General features: G+C 38.4%; 1 protein-coding gene across 2 annotated transcripts in view; it reads left to right on the top strand.

Annotated features, from left to right (window-relative positions):
* Positions 1–18,462, top strand: part of A1CF (APOBEC1 complementation factor) — an 80,736-nt gene extending 62,274 nt beyond the window's left edge. Inside the window, exons 9-12 of one of the 2 annotated variants that reach the window (XM_077454154.1) lie at positions 3,333–3,526; positions 10,627–10,763; positions 13,222–13,346; positions 15,535–18,462. In XM_077454154.1, the coding sequence (XP_077310280.1) occupies positions 3,333–3,526; positions 10,627–10,763; positions 13,222–13,346; positions 15,535–15,689 (611 nt within the window). In that variant the 3' untranslated portion in view covers positions 15,690–18,462. Of the gene's footprint in view, positions 1–3,308; positions 3,527–10,626; positions 10,764–13,221; positions 13,347–15,534 lie in introns of both variants that reach the window. The other variant, XM_077454153.1, reaches the window with a different exon arrangement.
* Positions 18,463–19,249: the final 787 nt, after the last annotated feature.

Genomic DNA, 19,249 nt, shown 5'->3' with positions numbered 1-19,249 from the left:
TGTGCAAATGGGCATCCAGGTACTTCCCCTTTAAGACGCAGCATTGTGGCCACGCGTACTCCGTGACCGTGCCCACGGTCCGGTGGACTGAATGTCCGCCGGTGACCCACGATCGGGTCATGGAGTGGCAGAATGGGGAGATGCAAGGCACTTCCCTGTTCTGCCTAGTGACATGACAGAGATCTACTGTTCCCTGTCATTGGGAGCAGTGATCGATGTCATATTAGTGGTAGCCCACCCCCCCCACCCCCACAGTTAGAATCACTCCCTCACTTAACCCCTTGATTGCCCCCTAGTGTTCAACCCCTTCCCTGCCAGTGTCATTCATACAGTAATCAGTGCATTTTTATAGCACTGATCGCTGTATAAATGACAATGGTCCCAAAATAGTGTCCGATGTGTCCACCATAATGTCATAGTCATGATAAAAATTGCAGATCGTGGCCATTACTAATAAAAAAAATAATAAAAATAATAAAACTGCCATAAATCTATCCCCTATTTTATAGACGTTATAACTTTTGCGGAAACCAATCAATATACACTTATTGCGATTTTTTTTTACCAAAAATATGTAGAAGAATACATATGGGCCTAAACTGAGAAAGGAATCTTTTTTTATATATTTTTGGGGGATATTTATTATAGCAAAAAGTAAAACAAATAGCTTTTTCAAAATTGACGCTCTTTTTTTGTTTATAGCGCCAAAAATAAAAACCGCAGAGGTGATCAAATGCCACCAAAAGAAAGCTCTATTTGTGGGGAAAAAAGGACGTCAATTTTGTTTGGGTGCAATGTTGCACAAGCGCGCAATTGTCAGTTAAATCGACGCAGTGCCGCATCACAAAAAGTGCTCTGGTCAGGAAGGGGGTAAATTCTTCTGGGCCAGGCAAATAAAGGAAGGCTTGTACACAGAATTAAAAGCAGATAAAATAAAAGCTATAATTATATTAGGGAGAGTGACTGGAGCACTCACAATCTGGTTCAGCTGTGCATGGTAACCAATCAGCTTCCAACTGTAGCTTGTTCAATTAAGCTTTATCAATAAAACCTGGAAGCTGATTGGTTTCCAAGCAGAGCTGCACCAGTTTTAGTAAATAGCCATTGTGTCTGTGCCCTTGAAGGAAATCTGTATTGAGAGAAATCCAAGTGTTCCATTTCTTACTTGTCTACATCTGGCTCCAATACATTGAGTTGCTGTTTAACAACAAGACAGATTAACAGATTAGAATGCCAGAACTCCTCATATGAATTATTTTTCTGGGTCAGAACTCAGATAATACAAAAGCTTTTAGATCAGCATTGCAGTCAGATCACTAGCATTTTCCAAAGGTTGGAAATGAGAACCTTCACGATCCTTTCAGTCAATGATTCCTTTCAAGTCCTCAGATCTGGCAAGCCTCCACCTGATTCTATAGACATGAGCCGGTTTCCCAGCAGATGTCCTGCAGGTTTACTATGTGTATTGACATAAGCTTACGTGAACCAGGCACAGAGGGCCAACATCATCTCTGCAGACTAATAATCACTAACATTCCAATCACTTCTGATCCAGACAAACATACTAACATGTTAGTCTGGCAACCTGTTTTTTAATTGTTTCTATTTGCAAATTACCCTTAATATGTTTTACTAAGGTAATACTAAATAATTATGCAGTCATTGAATGCCATAACCATCACATGAACACATTTAATTCTTTTCATAATAATGTTATAATCTATAGCATATTATTTACTGGTGCCTTTTTTCTGTATAACGGTAAACCGTTTTATGAGTTACAAAATGGTGTTTCAGAAAATGAAAGGCTAAAGGTTTTAATTTGTTCATTAATTTATTATAAACTGCAGTCCAGTGTACACTGAACAGGATTAAACAATGGAGGTGCTTTTTTTCCCCCTGCTGTTAACACCTACTTCTTTATCTACTATAATGTAAAAGGTAATTAAATACTGAATTGACCTGAATGCAGCATACAGATATTCGAGTAAAGTGTTAGCCCTTGTACACACGGTCGGAGATTCCGACGGAATGTGTCCTATTGGACCGTTTTGTAGGATAATCCGACTGTGTGTGGTCTCCATCGGACTGTTTCCATCGGAGTATCCGACGGACCAAGTTTTCCAACTTGTCCTTAAAATTTTCCGGCAAAATGCTCCGATCGGTCATACTCCGATCATGTGTAGCCTACTCCGACGGACAAAGTGGCACGCATGCTCAGATCAAATTCCTAGACCAAAGCTATTGGCTACTAGCCTGAACGTAGTCCCGTCATAATGAAATAACATCATCACGTTATGTACAATCGGATTTTCCGACAACTTTGTCCGACCGTGTGTATGCAACAGTTTCGGAAAAAATCCGTCGGACAAAATCCAACGGATTTGGTTGTCAGAATGTCCGACCGTGTGTACAAGGGCTTAGAATGGAATAGAATGGAATAGACAAGCAACTGAAAATGGGTCTGCTATAGATTTGTATTTGGTTGCTGCAGTGAGGTTATTGCACAGCTATTAAGTTATAAAATCTTCTCAATAGTGATGCGAGTGAGTGATAAATTAACTTTTTACATTTTGCACTTCTAGCAATCCAGTAAATCTTCTGCTGTGATCTGTTTTCCTGGCTCAGCAACTGATCCACATTGTGATGTAACTTGTAAGGGTGGGAGAAATGACCAATTTATTACAAACTTTCAATAGTATTTTTTTTTTTTTTTTTGTTCATAATCAGTAATGTTTACCATTCTTACTCTCTATTGAGTGAGAGAACAAATCATGAGGAATCCTGTCATTTATTCATAACTAAATTAGTTACCCAATCTTTTTGTGCTTTCTACAAGGGTGCGTATATTAAAAATAATTTTATTTTAATAAATTTATATGGGCACAGCTAACATTAAAAAATAATTTCTGTTAAGCATAACCCCTACATAAGAGAGATAGTATTTTTCTAATTATTTGAATATTTTATTCCACTGCTTTTCCAATAATGCTGGCATTTAACCTTCCTTCTGTCGTCTTTAAGGCAAATAATTACCAAGAGATTACAGACTAATTTTCTTCTGGACACTATGATTTGAGCTTGTTCACATTTTTTTAATTCAATTTTCATTTTAATTCAAGATTTCTTCAGCAAACACTATAGTCTACAGTAAAAAAAAAAATCTATTTTCATAAAATGTGCATAAGGGTTGCACATTCCATTGTTTCAGCAGGTTCTCTGTACACAGGGCTAACTCTTTCATGATATCATGGATCTGGGTGATTTCTGCTGATTTGATACAGTTTAATGCCTTCTTGCATTCCTAGAAATTTACATGAGTGTACCTGTAGGGGCTGCGGGAGTTAGAGGACTGGGAGGTCGGGGATACCTGGCGTACACTGGCCTGGGCCGCGGCTGTTTTGGATATCAAATGAAAGGAGACAAGCGGGGAGACGAGAAACTTTATGACATTTTGCCAGGAATGGAGCTAACACCAATGGGTGCTGTCGCCATAAAGCCACAAGCTGTTAAACCTGCACCACAGGTAAGGCCTGAAATGTATAATCTCGTGATTTGCTAAGGAGGATAAAATAAAGCAAGATATCTATGGTTACTAATGCAATTTAGCTGTTGAAATTAAAGCTTTAAGGACAATGTTACCATTAAATATAATAACATTAGTAAAAAGTTAAAAATGTCAAATGTGAAAGTGTTATCTATCTAAATAAGTCTACGAAGTGCTATAAAAATGAGGTGAGTATAATACTATATATAGTATAGTAGTACTATAGTATAAGTCTTTTTTGTCCCCTTTTTTCCATACTCCATCAACCTGAGATCTTTTTTTTTTTTATAATTGACAATTTTTATTGAATTTTATATTTACCAATACAAAAATAGAAAAAGATTACTTTCACTGGATTAGCATGCAAGCTTCCATTAACAAACTTAGGGAGGATACAAACGGTCAGAGCAATAAACGAGGATCTTAGGTATAACCCAAGAGACCCAACCTGAGATCCTTTGTCACTCATCCACGTGTGCATCCCGTCCAATAAAAATCAGGCCAATTTGAGCTTAATGGTGAATACAGATCTAGTCAGTGGTTATAGACCTAGATCTGGCACCTCTGACAGTAAAGTGCTTCATAAACACAAATGCTTGGCTCATTCCTACTGGAAGACTTTGAAGATGCTTACCTCTAGAATGGTCAGGTTATCAAGCTTTTTTGAAGTCGTCCTTTGCTAGAAGGCATCAGTTTCACACCATTGCATTAGATCACTACCAATTAGAATCCAAGCTGACCTAACAGCTTTAATTCAGAAGGGGTAGAGTAAGGAAAAAAAAAACAAGATTTGAGAAGCAATGAATTTACTCCAGTAGCTCTGGAATCTGTGCCCAAAAAGGTAGGCAGAAGACAAAGTCACTAAGGATGAGTAGAACACACCTGGTTTTGGTCAGTAAAGGTTTAGCCGAACATATTAAAAGTTTAGATGCCAAATCCAAACCCTACTGAAGTCAAAAAAAGCTGAACCTTGTAAATCATTCTTCTCCATTTTTAAGGCAAACCGCCAAGGGATTGGCAAAAAAAGTGCACGGACGGTTGAAAACTGCCCCAAAGGACATAAAACGATGATAATAATAAAATAATAAAAAATAATAATAAATAACATTTTGAAGAGAGCAGTGAATTTGAAAATGCTGAAAGATTAGTATTAAAAATGCACTATTCCTTACCCCGTCGCGCCTAAGGGTAAAACAAATCGAAATGACTAAGTACAATTTTGCAACGTTGACATATGTTAGTAAAACCATACATATCATCACAACTACTTTGTTCATCCATGTTTGTTCATCCAAGTTGATTATACTTTGGGTTTTTTTCAAGACAAATTGGCCTTTCATTGGGTGGTAAATGTTAAAGTGGTTGTTAACCCACTTTGACTATTTATTATAATCCTTTCTGTGTCCTAATGACAAATGCTCCTGTCTGATTGATTTATATAAAAAAATGCCTTCTTTACCATATTTCAAAGCGTTTCCCGGTGATCACGTGACCAGCCAGCTGTCTCCTCCCCCAACTCATAGATGCAGCGGGCAGGGCCAAAATTCCCTCTGCTGACGTCAGTCAGGAGGAGAGGAGAGAGAGTGAGCTGGCCGGTCACATGATCACCGGGAAATTCTCTGAAATATGGTAAAGAAGGCATTTTTATTATAAATTACGCAACCAAGAGCACTTGTCATTAGGACACAGGATTATAGAGGACAATAAAAGTTGTTTTAGCAGCAGGAGGGGAGGGGGGCAGGCACTGACACAGGAGCAGGGGGGAGAGAGCACAGAGGAGGACAGGTGATCTGCAGGTGACAGGGGCACATAAACTGACCACTGTGTCAGGGCTCAGCAGCCATGATAAACCATGGTCCATTTACTAAGGGGAGGGTAGAAACTGTCAGGATCAGCCAGGTATTTCAGGTGATACAGAGGGCCAAATTACACAGTGGAAGCACTGTGCTGTATAACATGCATTAAAGGAGCAGGATCCTTTTTTTTCTTTTCTTTTTCTTTATCAAGGAAAATTGGCTAAAAATAATACAAAAAAATATTTTGTTTTAAATTTAGCTGTACATTGTTTGGTACTACCATAACCTACCACCAAAGAGCAACCTAAATTAAATTCTCCTGCCCCTGACGATCGCAGCGATACCACATATGTATATTTAGTTGTTGTATGTACCTGTAAAAACCTAAAAACCATAGTGCGCATTTTGCTTTTTTATCCTACCTAAAACACACTGACTTAAAAAATAACATAAAAATAAAATTCTGTCCAAATAAAATTCTGTCCAAAAAAAAATACTGTCCCTAACCTGTGACCCTCACCTTTGACCCTGACCTTGACCAAAACACTAACCCTGAAACTCACCTAGATCCAGCCTTGATCTAGGTTTTTTTTTTGGATATTTTTATTGAATTGTTCTATTATTAATACATTTTTTTACACAGACTTTTTTTTCCCACTGTATCTCTCTCCTCTGTTTACAGGGAAAGAAAACACAGGGCATGCTTCACAGTACTGATTATGTAAAAGCCAATCAGAGGCTATCTTGAATTCTGGGTCCCGATCATTTGTGCTGGGGTCTCCTCCTGAGTCTGGGGCCCCATACTAAGGGAGATACTCTAATAGGCGGCCCCACAGAAAAAAGCCCAGTCCAGTGAGGCAGCATATTTGTGTTACGTTGGTGTGAAGGGGTTAAAAAAATCAACCTGCTTGGGGGTCCCTTAAACTTTCCTGTGAAGGGGCATGCAAAAAAAAAAAAAACATGGCACCACTTCAGAAATCAATATCAGAACTTATATCAGCCCCTTTGAATCTGGTATTTTTTTTTTTTAAGAGGGAAATTACATATGTGTGCATTGCAGCCAATCAGCTTCTAACTTCAGCTTGTTCAATTAAGCTTTGAAAAAAATAACTGGAAGCTGATTGGTTTCTATTCAAGATTTTGCACTTTCCATCTTTAATAAATTAAGCTCCGTGGTCACCTTACAAATCAATACCAGACCCTTTATCTGAGCATGCAGCCCGGCAGGCCTGAACTATACCAGGCCATATGCCTCCAGCAGGAGAAGTGGCCCTATGTTGATGGGAACAAGGGCTCCTTCCCCACAAGTCTGGCCCAGTGGTTGTGGTGATGCAGAGAAGACTTTTTGGATTATGGAAGCCCCCTTTAAGATAAGGGGTCCCTCAGATATCCACACCTCTTCAAGTGAATGAGCAAGAGGTATATAGTACTCATACTCATTCACATAAAAATCGGCTGTCAATAAATACAGACAAGTGCATAATTTAAAAAAATAAAAACAAAGCATTGTAATTCCAGCATCATTAACAAACATCCCCTGCTGATTACCAAAAGAAAAAAAAACATTGAAATACTGACCCATCTGCTCACACTGTACATGACTTCTTATCAGAAGTATATACAAAGGGTTAGGAATGTGGTGACATCACTGACCAAATATGAACATGGGAATTCTGGTTTAGGAAAATCCAGTGTTAAAAAATGAATGAACATAATCTTTTAGAAACATATTATAATGTCTTGCTAAATCGGGAGGAAGAAATGTATGAATATATGGGTAGTATAGGTAAGGCTCTTGGTATAATACTCATTAGTAGTGTAATGTGAATAATAAAAGTAATAGTGATAGATGTAATATGCCAAAAAAGCATTTTGCGTCTTGAAGTATTTTTAGCAGAGTGTAGTCTGACAGCATATTATCAAATACGATGTTTCCATTATGGTATTTATCTGACCACATACGCATCTGCTGAAAAGCTATTTGCCTTAATTTCTAGATAAGAAAATACGCCATTAGTTAGAGAACAGAACCTTGAGTTCTGTATCCTGGAATTAGACAATAAATTACAGGAACACATCGACTGCGCTGACTAACTGACAGGAAGTTAATGTATATTGAAATCTTGAAGGTCACTTAGCATACTTCTAAATTTTAATGGCATGCCTAAATATTATTTAAAAAAAATGGTAGATGGCTTTGTTCATGCACTGCATGTATGTGCAGCATCTTTCAGAGATCATTTCTTATTATAGAAGTCCATATACTTTATGATATTTATTTATTGTTGTCTATTAGAGTTACACAGGCAATATTTAGTAACTTAGCAATGCTATTAAACTGCTATCAATGAATTGTCAGACAAATGGCTCCCAATTATGTAAGCTACACAAATAGCTATCTGTCACACATAACATTGCAGATCATGTGATATTAATTGCTACCATGTTGTACTTGTGTAGTTTACACCATAGGGAGCTATTTGTTTTATCCTTTAGCATATTGATCATTTTTTATCATTTCCCAGTCTTTAAGGATCAAGTGGCTCTTCAGTTATTACAGATCTCCTGCCATACTCTAGACTTAAAATAGGCATATCAAATTTCAGCCAAATGAATGCTGAATTAAAGTAGTTGTAAAGCCTACCCAGTAAAGTTACTGGCCTCAGGTGATATACAGATGTGAAACAAATCCTCCTACATAAGTTGTACCTGTTTATCTGCAGTGAGTTCAGAAAAAAGTGGCAGGGAGCCAAAGTTACACTCTGCAGAGCTCAGTGAGTGGAGCTCTGAGAGCTGGTTGGAGGGAAGGGACACACCCCCTTTACACAGCACACAGGAACAGAGCTGAGTTTGTCAGCTGGAGGTCCCTTTCCTGTCACCATTTTTCTCTTGGTATCAGGAAAACCTGCCAGAAGTGATTCAGCAGAGGAATGAAGCAGCAGACAGAAATGACACTCAGTGCTCTTAATTGAGACATTAGAGAAGGATATACTTTGTTCATATTTCATGTCTGAGGTTTAAAACCACTTTAACTGAAAATTGAGCAGAGGGTGGCCCTGCAAGCACCATCTGGCTCAATAAAATTTTAAAATTAACTGAGCCAAGTGGAAAATTACCAGATAAATACTGACTGCATCTTATCAGATGAGGCATTTTTCCTCTGTCTCTTGCAAGCCAAGCAGCTGAAATTCAAACCAACTATGCCCAAACTTAAAGTGGAGCTCCACCCAAAAGAGGAAATTCCACTTTAGGGCCTCTTCCCCCGCTCCTGTTTTTGAAATGGAGCTTTTGGGGAGAAAGAGGGAAGTGGGTACCAGATTTTGACAGGTACCTGCTCCCACTCATGCTCCTACCACCTAGGAGATTGGAAGCAGAAGTTCTCCTCCCCCCCCCACCCTCACAAAGTCTTCGGGGACACATAACAGGACCCAGAGGACTGCGGGATAATTCACAGTGTGCAGAGCCTCTAGCACATGCACAGTGGGCACCTGGCTGTGAAGCTGCAAGCTGGCACAGCTGGGTGCCCTTAGTAAAGATGCCCATGCCGGCGACACAGGGCCAAAAAGGGCTGGGGTGAGCATATCGCTGGATCGTTTGAGAGGTGAGTGGCTGTTTATTAAAAGTCAGCAGCTACAGTTTTTTGTAGCTGCTGACTTTTAATTTTCACTTAAGAGACTGGAGCTCCTCTTTAAGTTAGGTACACACTAAAACTTTTATTTTATTTATTTTTTGCCCAGAGGGCTGAATGAGAAAAAAACAGAAGTGCTCAATGTTAGTACAGCGATCTCCCAGCTGAGCTATTATATTCTGACAGGGAGACTGCCCTCTCACCAGAACACACTGGTCAGCACTCTCAGCCATCAGTCGGCAGATGTTTTTTGGTTATGCAGCTTCGACAGAAGCCAGATGTTCGGCCAGCTTCTGTCAGACAGGCTGCCATGCACACTGGTTGAATGTCAGCAGGTTTCTGTTGAACATGCCAATACCAGCTGATAATCAGCCCATGTGTACAAGAGGCTTAAGTTTTGCCCTTGCATACAAGGGTTGTTAATATTATAGGACCTCTCCAAGGATAGATTGCTTATTTACTTTATTTTCCCTGTTAATTTAGGAAGACAGTAAAGCCCCGTACACACAGGTAGAATTTCAGGAGACATTTGCTGGTTCAAATAATGGGCGACATTCTGCCTGTGCGTATGTTAGTCTTTCGGCTGGCTTCTGTCGGACATGCATGTTGTAAAACCAGCAGCCGACCATCTCCCGATCAGCACTCTTAGCCAATGGCAGAGAGCACTGATCGGAGTGTTCTGGCAGGGGGTTGTCCCCCTGTCAGATCACAACAGCTCAGCAGGGGAGATCGCATGGTTAGTACAGCGGCTCCGACCGGAGCTGACCAGTTTTTTGTGCAACCCTCAGAGTTGCATGTAAAAAATGTAGTGTGTACCCAGCTTAAGACATGAGAACGTGCAAAGTGCTATAGCCCAAAGCATGCTTTAAGATACACTCTTTGAGATTTCAGTTTACAGTTGTCACTGTACTGCTTTGTTTCCTATGGTGGTTTAGTGGTCAACAATTCTGCCTTGCAATTCTGGGGTTCTTGTTTTGACTCCCAGCCAAACCACTCACTACATGTTCTCCCTCTGCTTGTGTGGATCTCCTCCCACACTCTAAAGACATGCCATTTAATTGGCTCTTGTTTAAATTGGCCCTAGTATTCCTGTTTATGTATAAGTTTCTGGGATTGTAAACTCCTTGAGGGCAGGGGGGGATATGAATGTACAGGATATACAGTGCTGCAAACATTGTCAGTGATATATAAATGACTATAATAAATAATGACTGCTACACTACAATTCTACAATTTAATATTTTAAAATTATTCTTGCCATTATGTGTGAACACCCAATCCATATTTAAAGAAAATGAATAGTTAAAGTGTAGTACTGTTTTAAACAACTGTAAAAAAAAATGTACAAATCTATGCACAACATAAGAGACACATATTGTCCTAAAATTAAGTTTATGTTAGAAAGATCAGCATATGGATTTATTGGATTTTAGAAGTAAAAAAACTGTAATTACACACTATACAAATTTTTGTTAAATACGGATCTGAATTGGCCCTGGATGGCCCAGATTCAATAAATCTCAGAATAAATTTAGATTTTTAATTTATTTTTTTGCTGTATGTTTGGGTCTTCATTGTAGAGGTTTATATTTTATACACGTGTTCTGTATATGAAAATGTAAACTGACTTTACAGACATGTTCCTATTTTTAAAGGTGCTGGAGGAAATCTGTCAAAAAAATAACTGGGGTCAGCCAGTATACCAACTGCACTCTGCAATCGGTCAAGACCAGAGACAATTGTTTCTATATAAAATCACCATTCCCCTCCTTGCTAGTCAGAACCCTGCTATGTAAGTGTTTATATTATTTTGGACATTCTTTTGTGCTCAGGGGTTTAAAGATGTAATATTCAGACAGACTGCAACAGTTGTATTCTGTCATATAATGTTGTTGTATTACCTTTTTGCTAAATATGTGTTTTGATATTCATTTTACATTAGAAGTGATAAATTATGCATAGATAGATTCTAAAGGATAAATAACATTTCTAGCAATAATTATCAGCAAATCAGATTACTTTTAAACTGAGAAAATGATTGGATAATATTAACAGTTCTATTAGAAATCCAATCAATAAAAGTGCATCACTTAATTATGGTACAGATGTGGTATCCCAATTAAGTGTTAAATATTTTTTAAATAAAAGTGCAAAAATATATATACAATAAATGTCTAATAAAATGAAAGTCCTAATAATAATAATAATGCAAATACAAACATAAAAGTAGAAATAAATATAGAAGTGCCCACCAAGTATGAGAAGCTTCTTCCAGTGTTTGGACTCAAAGACCAAATTCCACAAGGTGTTATGAGAAGATCCAATACAAGTGAGCCTCCACCACAGCATGCACTCACCAGAAGTAAAACATATGAAGGCTTCAATATATATTCCTTAGCAGGCACTTGTTGCTTCATTTAGTTTGTAGCATAGAACCATTATTACAGGAAGCCACAAACTGCATCTAAAAAGCTCACCACCAGGGGCCCAAAAAGGTTTGTAGTTTATGCAAAAAAAATGTTACATAAAAACTGCTGCAGCAGAATAAAACAGTAATGGCCACCACTCTGAGGATGTGGTGGAGTGATGTGAGCACATAGGACCCTCCCAACATGTTTCATGCACACGCACATATGGATACATATAATTAAGCACTGCACTTTCATTGATTGGATTTGTTTACAAAGTTTGCATAGCCACCTTGGGTGCTAGCAGCTACACTGTTCAAGGAGCTCACTATTTTATTTGTTTTTGATAGTTCTATTAGAAATGTTGACCTGTGAGGCCTAGCATGTACTCTGAGTTATTCGTATTTCTGCTTAGAAACTCTCCATGGAAAAATAGAAATTAAAATGAAAAATATATAATTAGTTTTATTCAAGTAAAATGTACTCACTGTTGCAAACTATAGTTTAATAGTAGAAACGGGGATTGTCATTGTTTATATTATTCTACAACTACCATTTGAACAGACCTTCAGATATTGCTGGTCACAGGCATGATAAAATGATGCAAACTTTGACACATGGACAAGACTGACAGACATCTAAAATGACTGACATATTTGAGTGAATTGCATGGAAAATTGGTTGCTATCTGCAGTTTAATAGGCCCAAGCCAGGACAACCCTAACCCAACTGACTTTAGGGCAAAAGGTCATCCAGAGGTGGACTGTGCCTATGTAGAAGAGGTGAGACTTAATTTGACCTGGAAGATGTAAGGGTGACATCATAGGCACTTTGTTTAAATGGTAATCTAAAGTCTTTTAAAAATGTAAGATATGCACACAGAAGAAGTAAACGCTGTTACTTATGTAAATTTATGTTTAAAAAAAATGTTGGTTCTTTGTCATAGTTTGTAATAATAAATGTACTTGAGGCAATCATATTAACTCATATCTTAAAATATAACTAAAGGCAAAACTTTTTTGCTCGTTTTGGATAGAGTGGAGGTTTTTTTTACTGTCTGTGCCCCCCGTTAAAGAGATCAATATCACTGAAATTAACGTAAAAGTCCCAAATTTTGAGTTGTCCCAGAAAAGTAATAGAGGGGAAATCTTCTGATGGGGACACTAGTTGACCTAGGGATCCCCAAATGGATTCTCCTAATTTGCAGGGATTTCCTCTCACTTCCTGTTTGGCTTTGGGACAGGAAGTGAAGAAAAATCACAGCAATAGGAAACAGATGATGAAAAAGTTATAACCCTCTCTTGCTCTATCCAAAATGAAAAAAAAAACAGTTTTGCCTATAGTTTTATTTTAAGATAGCCGTACACATTAAGAGTTCTTCCATAAATAATGTGAATGGAGGAATCTGCCCTACTGATCATTCTAATTTGAGAGCTGCTGTTCCCCTGCCTTACAGAATACCTGAGCAGTTACTGATTGGCTTGCATCCGCAGTTCATTTGAAAATTTTCTGCCCAACTAATTCAAATTTCATATTGAAGTTTGTTAAACCAAGTGGTACCAACAGGGACACCCATGGCTCAAACTTTGTCCGGCCTAGCAAGAATCAGAATATGCCAACATTCAAGCCAGCATTGCACAGGCTCTGTGTATGGCAGTAGAGAAGGAAGAAGCGGTAATTGGGTGCTGGAAAGTGTCACATACACTGCATGAGCAAGGAAACACTGCAATAATAACACAAAACTTTAGCTAGTCATCATCATTAACTTTTATAGCCTTTTGGAAGACATAGTACCATTTAGGCCAACTGTAACATTTCAATATTGTTATATTGCTGTTATAGCCACCCATTTACTCCTCCAAAGCTTTGTATATCTGTGGATGAAGCAAAAAACTATGCAGCTGAGTATACACTTCAGACCTTAGGAATCCCAACAGAGAGTGCTGAGCCACAAGCAGCCTTTGCAGGTAATTCCAATATGTGTACCAATCTTTCATCATGTTCATCTTTTCACTATAGTACATATAGTAAATGCCGAGCTAGCATCCCTCCTTGTTCACCCTTATAGGCTATAATTATTGTTGTCCACAGAGAAGAATGGGGTCTGTAATGGCTGGCTAGTATTTTCAATAAAAAGTCAGCAATGACAGCTTCTATGTTTCTTCCATCAAAGTTTTCTTTTAATGAAACTCTTGTCTATATAAACATGTTAGGCTTAAACTCTGGTTGTAAGGGTGTTGTTCTGATGGATTCAAGGTTCATGTCTGTTTTTTTATGCCGCGTACACACGACAGAACTTTCCTGCAGATTAGGTCCGACGGTCTTCCCGACGGACTTTCGGCGGAGTTCTGACGGACTTTCCAAACGAACGGACTTGGCCACACTAAGTCCATTCGAAAGTCCATTCGTTTTGAACGTGATGACGTAAGACGGGACTAAAAAAGGAAGTTCAATAGCCAGTAGCCAATGGCTTCCCTTGCATCGTATTTGGTCCATCGGACCAGCATACAGACGAACAGTTTTCCCAATAGGAATTGAGTCGGTCTGACAGATTTGAAATATGTTCTCTGTCTAGGTCCGTCAGATTTTTTAAATGAAAAACGATCAGATTAGCCCACACATGATCGGACCCAGTCTGCCTGAAACTCCGGTCGTGTGTATGTGGCATTAGAGTAAGTTTATCGTAACAGGTAAAGAGTTAGTGAATGACCAACCAGAATCCTAGCTGGTTCTGATCTATATGCCTTATGGCACAGACACCTAAAATAGAGCAGATATACAAAATGAAGAAGATGGCATTGCACCAGATGTGTTGGCCAGCAAGTATAAAATGAATTAGTAAATACTTAGGGGAACAGGTACAGTGAGCATCTTTATGTGTCCTATGTTAATTCTGTACCAATTAGGGATGTGGGCATGATACCGTTTTCTCACTCAATAGCAATTTATTGCCATTATTTATTCTCAGATATTGTTCTAGTTCCAGGACAGACAGGGCTTTTTGCATAATGCTACAAAAGGTTGTCCCTCCCTGTAACTTGCATCATATCTGGGTATTATGCAGTGGCAGACTCCAGTACTGGTTGGGTATTTTAACTGTAATGTGGTAAAGGGGTGAATGAAAAAAACAGCTCTTTCATTGCTCCATTTAAGATGAAATTGCACCACCAGTTTTAAACAACATATTCCAAGAACGGATGACACTTACAAAACTGCCTATATTTTCCTTGACTTTTGGCCTCCCCTTCTACAGCAGGAGGTCCCAGGGATTGGTAAAATGGCTATTTGCCTATTGCTGCTGATACTGCTAGCAGGGACTGAAGCACTGAGAGCAGGACACCAAGTTTCTCAGCCCCCCCTGCTTCTCTCCATAGATTGGGGCTGGCTAGAACAGGGGGATCAGGTGACCGTACAGCTGTGGTTTCAGAAAAGGTATTTTGCCTTTTCATTTTAAACAAACACGTACACTTTTGTTAACGACAGCATACCTGCATGGGATACATTGATGTGCTGCATTATTCAGCTGAATAGCGGTGGGAGGGACAGGGAGGAAAGCACTCTCATGCTAACAGTGGAAGGGTAAGGTACTGTCAGAGGAAAGATGAGAGCAGCGGATGATAGGGGCAGGTAAACTGACCACAGTAATCAGGGCTTAGCAGCCTGATTATTGTGGTCAGCAGAGGCAGGGGGACACAGGAACTGGCACAATCAACCAAGTTTATTACAAGTTAGGAAAAGAAGAATTTCACAGCACAAGCACAAGTAATTTGAATTACCTAATATTTCCCACTAAGACAAATCTTCTTGAGCTAAAAAAAATCACATGATTGTATTATATTGTGTGTTTAAAAATGTATTTTTATACAATTGGTATTTGTGTATTTTTGATTGCCAGTAGTTTATGGCAATAAAGGTGATTTTATGAGTATTTATGTAATCTGTTTCTGGATTATACCAATCAGATGCCTCTGTGGCAGATTCCCTTTAATGTGTGACAGTATCTATACCAAGATTTTTTTTTCTACTCTAGCCAACCACTCAGATTTTTCTAGCATTTTCTAAGTGAATTTGGATCCTATGGCTAAAACATACAGTCCTTGATCTAATATACCAATCCATTCAAATTTTTAATATTTTGCTTAATTTCAATTTTAGGATATGCCATAGCTAGCTCGCCAGCTGCAGTAGCTGCTGCCACCCAACTAAAACAAGCAGTCGCCTTGGGACAAGACCTTGCCGCTTATGCCACCTACGAAGCCTATCCAGCTTTTGCAGTAGCAGCTCGAGGAGATGCATATGGAACATTCTAAGGATTATATCACTTTCAGTTAAGACATCCTGTATGTGGTGAATGTGAATGGAATCTGGGGTTTCCTTTATATGTGATGTCCAATGGGACTTTAATCCACTGTGACGGAATGGAAAATACTTAGTTGGATGTATAGTGTAGTTTTATAGGCATAAGGTTTTATTTTCTTTAGTAATACTGCAGTTTATATTTAAGGGTCCTCAGCTTTAAGTTTGTTGATAGTGTTTACACTTTTTATGCACTAGTTAGTAGTGAAGTAAGAAAAAAAAAGTTAGACCTTTTTAAATTCTTTTAGGGGACTTTAAACACTGGATCAAATGTATTGTTGAGGGAATGCATTTTTTTACCATAGGTAAATAGGTATTCTTGCATTTTTTCCATTTTTTTTTTTTTCTGTATGGAACGATCTGGATAAATCATGAGCATTTCCAGAAGTCAGTACAGAGGCCTGAGAGGCCAAATTATGATATATTTGTGTTTTATCTTTACAAATTAAGCTTTAAGCTTAATGACATGGCAGTGCAGATTTTAGGACTCAATGGGTTTTGTATGGAGGCGTTTGCAGTTCGTCAGATATATAAACTACTCATTTCTGCTCTGCCATTTTTGCTGCTGGTCCACTTTTTTTTTGTGCTGAGAGCACTGAGCATTCTAGCACTCTGGATATCATGCTAGTCCAGTGGCTTCAGTAATTTTGGTCACTGACCTAAAACAACCATGCATTTCAGAGGCTCTGACTTATTTGGCTGTATACTTGTTCTGGATAAATAAGAATGTATAGCAGCCAGTCACAGTCTGACAACTAGTATTTTAAGGAGTTTAGTGTTTCTCCTGGTGCAGGTTTCCTTTACGTCCTATACTGTTCACTTACAGGTCGCAGTGTCCTCCTGCTTCCTTGAATTTGTATTCAAGACTTAACAACAGTGTATAATTCTTATTATTCAGACAGGATGTGTTAAGTTTTATTGTATGCTGCTGTTTTACTGTTGACATTTTTGTGTTTGCATGTTAGATTATAAGAATTCTACATAACTTATAGGAAAATCAAAGTATCTATGTGACAATTCAAATGAAAATTGTGTTTTGTTTTTTTGCCAGACCATCAAGCATGGTCTGGGTCAAACAAGTAGTGCTGGCCATACTTTAACTGATATCATTCTTAGAAAAAATAGCATCTTTATCAATAGATGGGTGACACAGAGGTTACTGACTGACATTGAGCAATCACCTACAGTGGTAGAGAGTCCAATGCAGACATCTGCCAGTGTGGACCCAGCATACCCTTGTTAACTTTGTCTATCAGTCACCCCACCCCCTGCAAACAAATTACTATCTGCTACTTAATTTAAAGGACAGAGTAATTAATATAGAACTAATTTAGGCATAATTAGTAGAGGGGCAGGCAAAGACTTATTGATTTGAGCATATGGATTTAAAAAGTCTATAAACATGTAATTGGTTGGTCTCTCTTCTTCCAATCGCAAAGCTTGCATGACCTTTGTAAGGTGGTCTACACATGTTAAGCTAATGGCAAAAAAAGAGTAAAGTCAGCAGTATTAAAAAAGAATGTGCACATGGAGCACTTATGTTTGTACAGATGATACTTCTGTTTGTAAAGAACTGTCACTGTGAATTTAAAAAAAAAAAGTATTTCATATAACTTAATAATGATGAAATCTATATAAAGCTGCCATCATAATACTATAGAATAGTTCAAAATAAAACTCCTTTTATATCTTTAATTTGACATAATAGGAACAGAAAACGTTTACATGGTATGACTCTCTGATTATGTTGGCTGCAAACGAAGCACCAAAATCTACTACTGAAATACCTTTAAAGAGTATGAATCACATTTATGATATTTAGGGTGAGCCTTTGATCTAAGAGTTAGAGGTAAGAAGCCCCTCTGAGGTTTTTACTGCCCTATCAGTCATTTAAATTCAAGCCAATAGCACACGTGGTCTTCCATCTCCTAAGTACCCATAGCAGTATCAAACACAGACCCCTGTAGTTATTTAAATTCTTTTCAACTACAGGGATCTGTTATGCTGTGCTGTCATGTGCCCTCAGGGGTGTGTGTTATCAATATGAGGTCAGTCACATGAGCAGAACATCAAAAGTCAGACTGCAGATGGCCTCTCACCTATAAAATTGGCCAAACCCTGAGCAAATTTCGACCGGTTCCTGATAAACCAGCTAAAATTTGATACATGGGTAGTCCTGCTGGCCCCGCTCTGTTCTACTGTTCCTGCTGGAACCTGATGAAAATTTTTCAGAAGATACATTGGCTGCATCTAATCACATGTTTAGCATGGGTAGAGGAATTTGTTAGATGATTTTTTGTGCAGCCTGCTGGTTTTCTTGGAGGTATACCAGGTTCTTCCAACAACCTGAAGCTTTTGTTATCCAAATTTCTATTCAGGGCAGCAAATGGTGTTCTTCCTATCTACTAGCCAGTGGCCAACCTCAGGTTTCTGTAGATCTGACATGTGGACGAACTGCAAATTATGGTGCCATGGTATCTTGATGGTAGCTAACATTTACCTTTTTTTACAAGTTGAAGTCGTGTTTTGGTATCCTGTTTTGACACTTCTTGTAGGAAGGCATTTTTAAAATGTTTATTATTGTAAAAAAGAAAACTGTTCTGCAAATAATGATACAATTGGAACTCAATGTAATAAGTAAAATACATATGTAAATACTGGTTGAGAATACTGAAATTACTGAAAATACTGAGATGCTAATTACAACCAATAAACTTGTGCATACTATCTTTATGTGTTTGTATTGACTATGAATACTTGACAACATTCACTAACACCAATTGAGGTTCCTGTATTGCAAGCACGCAAAGAACCAATAATGTATTTGCCCATATCAGACAAATGGATCCTGGCATATAGTTGCTTAACCTATTTTCTACCTTGGTAGGTGGATCCCGGTTGGTTGGTCTTGGCAATAGCACTCCACTCCCTCCCAGGGACGAGTACACTGATCTGAAAGGCTCACAATTTCTCCTAGTATGGTTGATTTTTAAAGCACTTCTTGCATTTGCACATGCATTGCAGTGTACCGTGAAGTGTCTAGTTTTGCCTTATCTTCAGACATGTGTCATTATCAACCCCCACCCTGCCCCCTCCTTTTTTTTTTAGTTTTGGAATCTCACATCTAGCTTCTAAAGTTGAACTTTGGTTTATTTGATTAATCGATTCTCAAGGCTTTGTCTTGCACAGGGAGGAACATGTCACAACCTGGCAGCACACTGAACTGTAACATAAGGTAACAGTTCTACACTAAATGCAGCGCAAAATGCAACCTTTGTGACAGTTTAGAAAGGTAACATATTAAGTATTAGGCAGTATGTTATACATACACCATGCCTTTTAAATAAACAAAAACTTGTATGCTTCTTTTCTTTTTATTTAAAGACACCATTGTGTTGTAGGGTATGTTGTAGTGGGAGTACCAATTGTTGTCTTTTTTAGAGCTTTACACAGACTTCTAAAGGCTTTCAGAAACTTCAAGCAGTGCTGAAACCCCCTGAAGACTGCTAACAGT

This window comes from Lithobates pipiens, unplaced genomic scaffold (genome assembly GCF_037356315.1).
Source record: "Lithobates pipiens isolate NorthernLeopardFrog02 unplaced genomic scaffold, aLitPip1_a1.2 Scaffold_25, whole genome shotgun sequence".
Lineage (NCBI taxonomy): Eukaryota > Metazoa > Chordata > Amphibia > Anura > Ranidae > Lithobates > Lithobates pipiens.
The sequence above is the reverse complement of the archived record's forward strand: the minus strand, read 5'-3'. Positions and strand labels throughout refer to the sequence as shown.